General features: G+C 46.2%; 3 protein-coding genes; 2 read left to right on the forward strand and 1 right to left on the reverse strand.

The window, feature by feature from the left end:
- Nucleotides 1-1884: 1884 nt before the first annotated feature.
- GSTUM_00001392001 (uncharacterized protein) lies at nucleotides 1885-3014 on the forward strand. XM_002838795.2 has 4 exons: nucleotides 1885-2161; nucleotides 2215-2316; nucleotides 2392-2755; nucleotides 2842-3014. Exons 1-3 carry the CDS (start codon nucleotides 2054-2056, stop codon nucleotides 2494-2496), a joined length of 315 nt encoding a protein of 104 aa, XP_002838841.1. The 5' UTR covers nucleotides 1885-2053; the 3' UTR covers nucleotides 2497-2755; nucleotides 2842-3014.
- A 1087-nt stretch (nucleotides 3015-4101) lies between these two features.
- On the reverse strand, nucleotides 4102-6421 carry GSTUM_00001393001 (uncharacterized protein). XM_002838796.2 has 5 exons: nucleotides 5327-6421; nucleotides 4782-5220; nucleotides 4694-4719; nucleotides 4541-4604; nucleotides 4102-4487 (listed from the first exon to the last, which is right to left on the reverse strand). The coding sequence occupies exons 1-5, from the start codon at nucleotides 5527-5529 to the stop codon at nucleotides 4470-4472; spliced, it is 750 nt and encodes a 249-aa protein (XP_002838842.1). The 5' UTR covers nucleotides 5530-6421; the 3' UTR covers nucleotides 4102-4469.
- Nucleotides 6422-6605: 184 nt separating this feature from the next.
- On the forward strand, nucleotides 6606-8363 carry GSTUM_00001394001 (uncharacterized protein). XM_002838797.2 has 3 exons: nucleotides 6606-7166; nucleotides 7271-7913; nucleotides 7973-8363. Exons 2-3 carry the CDS (start codon nucleotides 7508-7510, stop codon nucleotides 7999-8001), a joined length of 435 nt encoding a protein of 144 aa, XP_002838843.1. The 5' UTR covers nucleotides 6606-7166; nucleotides 7271-7507; the 3' UTR covers nucleotides 8002-8363.
- The last annotated feature ends 270 nt before the right edge of the window (nucleotides 8364-8633 follow it).

The raw sequence follows: 8633 nt of genomic DNA on the forward strand, positions 1-8633 counted from the left end.
ACTAGGGGATCGAGAATCTACCGATGGGGCTGGGCGAGTTTGTGCGTGAGTGCGTGTGGGTGTGAGAAAAAATCACACGATGGGGTATCATACAGTACTCGTACTACGGTAGTAATGTAGTTGTGTAAAAAAAAAGAAAGTTGCGGTAGCATGGAAAAGCTTTTCCTTTCCCCCTTTTTTTTTTTCTCCTTCCTTTCCTTTTCGCCTACCCGCAAAAGCATGGGACGGACGGACGGACGGCTGTACGAGATACAAGTTACAAGTACGGTACGGTACGAGTAACCAGCAGCAGGGAAGAAGGCGTTGCAGTGGAAAAGTACAGTACTCGTACCGGTATGATACAAGTATCTACGGTACCCATCATATCACACACACATGGGACAGAAAAAAAGAAAGAAAAGAAAGAAAGAAAAGAAAAAGATTGCAGGAACACCCCCACCCACCACCGATCATGCCGGAGGTTTGTATTGTAGTACGAGTAAATATATATATATTATATATATTCAAGTAGTCTAAGAGAGATGGATGGATGGAGAGAGATCGTGATATCATGTAAGAATAGGAATACCGTTAAGTTACCGTAGAAGTTATCATAAAAGAAGGAAACGAACCTACAGGTTGCGTGCGGTAGGGTAGTCTACTCGTAGCGAGCGAGGAACTCCTGTGTGTTGTGTAAAAAGTATGATATTGTGAGTATGATAAAAACCGCAAAAGGATAATAAGTCGAGTTAATCACCCCTCCATACAAGTATCATAACCACAGATTCGATCGTTAAACTTTGGGTTTATTGATTGACCAATCCGTTTCCAATCCAATCCGTAAATTATCGCACAATTCAGTAACAACAACGAATCAATCAAAATAAAAATAAAAATAAAAAAATAAAAAGAAAAAAATTTTTTTTTTTTTTTTTTTCCCTTCTTCTTCCCCCCCTTAAACACCCACCACACACACAAACCCAGAACTCCGTTTCCGGCAAGCAAAGAAAGCGAGCAAGCGCCCAGCTGGAATAAGCTGGGCGCCAATCCGTGAAAAAAAAGCCCAAAAATAAAATAAAACGATGAAAGCAAAAACGCCCAAATTTAACTTGAGCACAATGGGTTGTTGCGTTTTTTCTTTTTTTTTTTCTTTTTTCTTTTTTTTTGCACCGTTTTGCTTGGGTGGTTTTATATTTATTTGTTTATTCATCATAGGAACGAGCAACTGTACTTGTATCACTGTATCAGGGCTTGCAGAGGGTACCGGTACTTGTACTTGTAACGAGTACCAAAAAATGTATGATACCGGAACCGCAAGTCGTAAACTGCGCTCGAGTAAGTTAAGTAAGGCTCTATGGCAGGTTGAAAAGGATGTCGCTTATTTAATGATTTGTGAAAGTTGTCGAGGTTTTTATTTAGGTGGATCGCCGGATGGGGGTAGGTAGGTATTGTAAAGGTGTCGGGCGGTGGGGAATATTAATATTAGCGTTTCTCCGGGTTTAAACAGTGCTTAAAGATTCTGGATGCTTTCGTAACCAGTACCGGTTACGCTGAGAGCGTGATTTATGGTACGAGTATGATACTCGTACATGGCTGGAGCTGGTTCCGGGGATGAATGATGACGGCCAGTCGACTAACGGTATCGTACCAGTGGCTGAGTTGGACCAGCCTACGCTACTGTAGCGCACGGTGCGGGACAGGGTGAATGGAAGAGGATAAATGCAGCTTCTGTCTATCCTGGCCGGGGAAAAGGCGGGGGATGGGAGCTGGGAGTACTCGTATTAGGAAAGGAACAAAAGGCTTGGCGGGAAAATTAGACAATGACATAATGACCCCGGACAAAACGGTGAGGTGTGACGTCGTTGCCCAACTTGATTGTTTGTCTCTTATAAAAAGTGTTTCTGGGTGACTTTTTGTTCAAATTGCTCGTAGGGGGAGAGGATGGCTATCTTTTCTCTCTCCCTCTCTCCTCCTTTGAATCAGTCATCAGTTTTTTTCCCACCTCAGATCCGACTTGAAGAACCCATCCATAATATTAATATCACCCACCCGTCTACTCACTACACCATTAGACATGTCCGCACTCCTCCTCCTCCGACCCTCAAGAATTCTAGGACGGACGGTGATTGGTAGTATCGGCAGGTCTATGTCGACTGCCACGAGGCATGACAATGATCCTGAGGTTTGCTACTCCTAATCCCCCCCCCCCGCCAACAATGCTGACCGCAACATCAGGTCCTCGAAAAGAACAAACAAAGCCTTCTACGAAAGCACGCGAAGGGCTCAACCGAATACCCGCACTGGCATGAGGAACTCGCTTCTGATGCTGAGGCTTTCGTATGCATATGTCCCTATCCGTCCCACAGGAGATGGTGATGGGCCGTGGTGGTAACATGGGGCATACACATATAGGTCAAATCCTACCGTGGAGAAATCGACGCTTCGGAAGTGGAGATAGCAAAGCTGCAGAAAGCAACGAAGAAGGTACTTGAAACTAAGGGCGATGGTAAGGAGTAGGGGTAGAGGAAGTAGGCGATGGCCAGTTTTCTTCTTTTCCTTCTTCTTCTTTGATTGGGGATGAATGAAGGAAGGGAGAGGAAGGAAGCGGTTGTGGGATACCCGGTATGTACAATGCGGGTGTCGAATTGAATGAGAACGCATGAATATTTCGAGTACCGGTATATTACACACACCGTTATTGGTTTGGGTGCATAAAGTTGCATTGCGTTTATCACACCAGTGCTAGTACAGTACCGGTACTCGTACTGCGAGGCAGGTTCGCTTGCCCGCTTTAGATTTTGGTCGATTAATTCTCAATTATACTGACTAAACCTATCCGGCGTATCATACATAATTCAAAAGAAGATTGATGAGCCAATCGAAAACGTACCGTACCGTAATGTATGATGATACGGATAGTTGGCATTTGGAAAACATCGCGTGAAGGAGCTCATCCAACCATCAATTGTACCGTTCACCTCCTGATATGCATAGTGGAAGTGAGACACCTCACAGGAGCATATCGGTACCCCAATCGCTAGCATAACCGCAAGTAAGGTTGAAGCATGGCGCATAGAACACGCCTCACCACTATACCGGTATACCATGCAGGACTGTATGATACGGTACGAATTCTCACTCGCCTCAACCAAACAAGACAAATCAAAAAAAAAAAAAAAAACCAAGCTCCGCCTCACTCATATGCACAACACAACCCAGTGATAACAACAACAACAACAAACGCCTTCCTCTCATCGCAGGCAACACCCTATTCACACAAAATCACTCGAAATATTACCGAGCAAACACGCACACACACATTTATTAAATAAAAGCCCGCAACTGCAAATGCAACAACGCCTGCGAATATATCCCCAACCACAGTCAGAGCAAACAAAAGCAAAGTAATAAATAATGAGCGGTTACACAATGTTTAAGGTTCTCTCTTTTTTTCTTCTTTTTTTCTTCCTTATCTTCTCGGGATGAAAGTGGCGGATGTTTGCCTTCCTGAGGAAGGAGGAAGGTTGGGGATAAGAGGTTGCCTGTGGGGGGCTGGCATGGTACCGGTAACTTTACAAGTACGGTAGGCGTCAATGATCGTGAGTCAGGTAGTCTACGTCGTGTATGATCCTCGTGCATGCTGTATCATACTGCGCAGAGAAGATGGGTGGTGGGGGGAGGCTACTATACCGATATAGGTGTGCTGCATTGTTTTTACTCTACGGTAGCACGGGTAACTAACTTAACTTGCGGCAGTGCCATAGTCTACCGGTACGGTATGCGAAGCGACCCGGGGTGAAAGGGTGATAAATATGATTTGACGTTCGTTGTGATGGGGAAGAAGAAAAATTTATTACTGTGGTGGAAATGGGAGACATGTGAGAAACAAAGTAAGGCCCGGTTGTCACTGCAATGCGCCGCAGTTGGGCAGGGCAGAGCAGATTGCCGTGCAGCTGCCGCTGGTCAGTCTGCTGCTTGCTTGCTTGCTTACTAGCTCAGGTACCTTGCCGTGGACCGACGGGTGTGTCGTATCATGAATCATCATCATCGTGTGGACTCTTTTTTGTTTATTCGGGGGGGGTCAAATTGATTGAGTAAGGTTTGCGTCTGAAGAATGACTTCTTTGTTTGACACGCATGACGTGTTTAAGCTTTGATTTTATCGGAATCTACAGACTATGGAAGAAGACGAAGGAAACATTTATACTGGCAATAGGCTGCAAAGAAAGAAGAAGAAAGAAACCCCCCGGAGAAAGGTAGAAATAAAGTTGGTGTAGGCTAGGTGACAGAAGGTGATGAGAAGAGAAAAAAAAGAGGAAAAGTTACAGATTATGAAAACATCACTGACTAGTGAATATATTTATTGGGCTTTCTCGAATCCATTATCCAATTCGAGTTGATTCCCATAATTCCCACGATAGACCATCCGCCCGAAACTCCAATGACTAGGAAAATAAAATAAATAAAAATAAAAATAGAGTAAGGATTTGATCATGAGCGGGGTTTTATCTGGTGATGGGGTTAGCTTCTAGGCTTTGGTGGGGGCAGGGGGAATATCAGACTATTTGATTGCAACAATGAGTAGGATCAAGGTAATAATGAGGATAGCAATGACGACCAGACTTCCTGTGCTCATGCTTAGCATTTGTAAAATCTCTGGAAGTAGGCTGAGACTTGTTTCGGCCCGGGCAAGGGTGTGTATGTAGAACACGTACCGTGGTCCTTTGCCGTCTGGGCCACACTATTGAGCCTCTTCTTCGCCCCATTTAATCTGTCCTGATGCCTATCAACCAATACGTCTACCTCGTCCAACAATTGCACGTGACCGTCGAGTTCATCGCCTATCTGAATGCTGAGTTCCCGCTGGTTTCGTATGCTCTCTGACAATCGGTCCAAGCTCTCATCCTGTTCATCCAAGACCCTTCGGTGCAGTTGCAACACTTGGTGATTGTCCAACTCATCCGTGTTCACTAACGTATCGGAAAACCGAACCGTTTTATTACCCTTTCGCAAGGCACCAGGTGTCTCACGGCTCCCCATAAGGGCTTCCCGGGCTTCATGTTCGTCTATGGGGTTCTCACTACGTCGTCCAGGGGCTATCACGGACGAGGAGGGTCGGAAGGATAGGTCTAAGGGACCCGACGGCACGGCGTCTGTCGATGTGAATTGCGCGTGTAGATCATCGTATTGTGAGCGGAGCCTGATCAGAACATCCTCCCTTTCCCTCAGGCCTTGAGATGATCTAAGGGCGAACAAATATATTTGATATCAGTGATCATGGTGCCTCGGTAGTACAAGAGTAAGGAATATGAAAAGGGGGGGGTATAGTGGAATGAGGTCGGACGAACAAATCCCCGGCAACCTCGAGCTGCTGCTGTTCCTTCTCTAACTGCTCGATACCAAGATGCAAAGTATCGAGACTACGTGATATTTCATGTGTATTCCGAGTATCTGGCTCCGCCCTGAGGGAGAGAGCTCGTTTGCGTTCTATGAGAGAGAGTCGGATGTGTTCTTGGAGGAGCTGGAGACGATCGGCTGTTGTGCTTGTCATGAGAAATGCGAACCAAGAGAAAGGGGAATCGAGACTGGACGGACGAGAGCGATAAAAAGATAGGCTACTGAAATGCGTGTGTGGGGGTAAACGGGGGGTGAAGAGGTCGGTACTCTTTTCGCTGCTGCTTGGTCTGGAGCTGGGGTTCGGGCTGAAGCTTTTTGGTAGGATATGGGGGTGGAGGGACAGGATGAGATGTTTTTCTGTGAGGAGAGTATCGGTATTGGACGGGGGTTGGTCGCCTTCCGCCGATGCATCAAATGTCTTGGGTGAGGGGGGGAACGAGTAAGAGCCGCGACGCCAAAAGCTTTATTAATCCTGGCATAACGGTCAGTACTCGAGTACTGGCAGTCTCAATCAATACAATGATTCGGGCCATCTTTGTTTCACTCGGACTTTAGAAAGCTTCACGGGAATCGTAGGAGAATGTGTGGAGATATCATAATTTTTGAAGCCAGTTATAAATAACGCTGTAATGATCTCGACGGTATAGGCCTCGTGATGCTCGAGTAACCAGGTTTTTCTCCCCAAAACGTGTATTGTCCCTTGGTGCGCTCCTCCTCTCCACATTTCAACAATGTTATAGACTAGTTTGCTGTTCTCCGGCATACAGGTATTGGACTGGTTTTCAATGATATATCATACTCTACAGACTACTAAAACTGAGCAGTTTTAAGCAAGGAGGAAGATACGTAGGGAATCTTATGGGTTGAACACATGGAAAGCTGCCATTTATCAGTCAAAGCCAGGTCCTTTTTCTTTTTCTCTCCCGGGCTCCGGGGTCCCCGCAGAGGACAAGGTATCAGACACCACCAGTAAAAGGTTATCGATAAAAAACGGAGTGCAGGACCCCATTGCTTGCAGTCACAGCACATCTACTCGAGTAGAAACCTCACTCTTCTCCACACCCTTCTCCACCCCCCTGTCCGACCCCGCCAGCTGCTGTACGAGTACCGTACTATCATAACCACAACTTCTTTCGTCACTACCGGCACCTGGAACCCAACCTATACCAGCACCACCACCATCACCACAAAAACCTCCACAAAAAATCATCACACAAACCCTTTCTAATTCAACCACCTTAACACCCCTTGGCGTTCATCTTCCCCCACCACCACACACCCTCCGAGGTCAAAATTGGGAGAAAATACGGCACAATGTCCCTTGATTCAGTATCGGGGAATACACTTGACCTGGGGAATCTCTCATACCTTACGGAGGTTGATGATAACCTTTGCTGCCCTATCTGTCATTCCCCACTAATAGACCCCGTTCACACAAAATGTCGCCACACCTTTTGCTCTAGCTGCATTACCGAGGCCCTTGAGACTTCAAAGACATGTCCGGTCGACCGGAAACCATTGAAGCTGGAGGATGTTTCTGCGGCTCCCATCATGATTGCCAATTTGGTCAATGACTTGGTGGTTTTGTGTCCTAATTCGGGATTTGGCTGTCCTATGACCTGCGCACGGCACTTACTAGCTGGGCATCTTAGGGAAGATTGTGCTTTCGTCGCAGTAAAGTGCTTGGGGTGCGATGGTACGATAATGAGGAAAGATGCTGGGTCGGGGTGTTTACACCAGTTAGTGGAGTGCCCCTTTTGCTCTTTTAGCTGTCGCAAGCTTGACATGAAGGTTAGTTATTATTCTCTACTTCCCCCAAATTTCCTTAAAACTAGGAGCTGGCGGTTGGAGAAGATAGGTTGTGGTTGTGACTCGTTGTGCGGTTTGCTATCTAGGGTCACGAAGCGGAGTGTCCACGGATCATTGCCGTATGCAGTCACTGCTCGCAAGATTTTGCTCACCCCAACATCAAAGCCCATGAAGCTACTTGCGGTGAAGCGATTATATTATGTGATTCATCAGATGTTGGATGCCCATGGAAGGGGGCTCGGAGGGAGCTATCAGAGCATATGAGAGTTTGTGCATTTACTCCTCTTCGACCGGTACTTCATGCATATGCGGATCGTCTCGCAATGCTAGAGCTGGAGAACAAAGCACTTCGCAGGAGGCTCGATATCCTTATCCCCCCAAGGCCACCCACGGAGGTTCCTACACCATCTTTTGACGAACATACAATCCAGCTCCTTGCCGAACAGGAGCATCTTCGTTCCGATCTTGAACGGTTGACCGCATCGCTAGGAGAGATGGAAATCCAGCAGGGAATGCTGCTGATGAATGAGAGCTTGAGGATGAAAGAAGAGGTTGCCGGTTTAAGAGCTGCAATTGGGGGTATCCGCATGCAGATTCACTGGTTGATGAACACCCGTCATCAGGCAGTTGATCAACGCCCTGTTGGGGGAGCTTCAAGCTCCAATGGGTCACAAAACTCATCTTCTCAGGGCGGTGGAGGTGCCCTTCCTAATATCACGCGGATGGCTGGTGAGTTTAGCTATCGCATGTAGTCGACGGTGAGCTTGAGAGATAACAAGGAATTGCAGATCCATCAAATGACAGGGTAAAGCTTTAAAACCCTGTTTCCTGTCTGATGCTTCTCTTCACCATATTTACCTTTGTCATTATGTTTCCTTCCTTTCGTGGGCTCTGCATTTTATGGGGTTTGGTGGTACGCATGTGGTGTTTTTTTTGGGTTTTTTTTTTCATTGGGATGGGCTTTGGGATTGAAGACTAGTTGCCTTAATTAGCCTTTTGAGTGTTGTGGTTCCATACTCCATTGGGTGCGATGTGCTACTTTGCCGTTACTTTTAGCTACCGAGTGATGGCATATGGTTACTTTGTTGTTGCTTTTGCTGTTTGCAAGTGGGCTTGCATAATTGTTTGGACTATGATATAACGCAGCCTACAATCTAATTTCAAGAAAGGGTTACCGATCATCTCGCAAGGATGCGAGTGTACGGTATAGGTCTTTGTAATACCTCTACGGGTTGGCTCATTCAAAAAAATACAGCATCAATGGGGTAGTTTCGTTGTTAAATCCCGGGCTTCAGCGGTGCTTGGAACTCGACGAGACTTTGAAATGATGTGCTCTGGAAGCACCTATGTTGACCATACGTCGTCACCCATATATTTCTTTCTGCCTTAAATTTAGGTCGTGTTTGTTATCTGTGCATGATTACGCGATAACATTTATAACCAAAAAAA

This window comes from Tuber melanosporum, assembly GCF_000151645.1.
Source record: "Tuber melanosporum whole genome shotgun sequence assembly, scaffold_287, strain Mel28".
Classification (NCBI taxonomy): domain Eukaryota; kingdom Fungi; phylum Ascomycota; class Pezizomycetes; order Pezizales; family Tuberaceae; genus Tuber; species Tuber melanosporum.

Coding starts and splice junctions, on each gene's coding strand:
- GSTUM_00001394001 (XM_002838797.2), top strand. CDS start 7,508: ATGCTAGAGCTGGAGAACAAAGCACTTCGCAGGAGGCTCGATATCCTT. Junction 7,914..7,972: donor TAATATCACGCGGATGGCTG/GTGAGTTTAGCT, acceptor AAGGAATTGCAG/ATCCATCAAATGACAGGGTA.
- GSTUM_00001392001 (XM_002838795.2), top strand. CDS start 2,054: ATGTCCGCACTCCTCCTCCTCCGACCCTCAAGAATTCTAGGACGGACG. Junction 2,162..2,214: donor GGCATGACAATGATCCTGAG/GTTTGCTACTCC, acceptor CCGCAACATCAG/GTCCTCGAAAAGAACAAACA. Junction 2,317..2,391: donor CTTCTGATGCTGAGGCTTTC/GTATGCATATGT, acceptor ATACACATATAG/GTCAAATCCTACCGTGGAGA.
- GSTUM_00001393001 (XM_002838796.2), bottom strand. CDS start 5,529: ATGACAAGCACAACAGCCGATCGTCTCCAGCTCCTCCAAGAACACATC. Junction 5,221..5,326: donor CTCGAGGTTGCCGGGGATTT/GTTCGTCCGACC, acceptor GTTCGCCCTTAG/ATCATCTCAAGGCCTGAGGG. Junction 4,605..4,693: donor CCAGACGGCAAAGGACCACG/GTACGTGTTCTA, acceptor GCATGAGCACAG/GAAGTCTGGTCGTCATTGCT.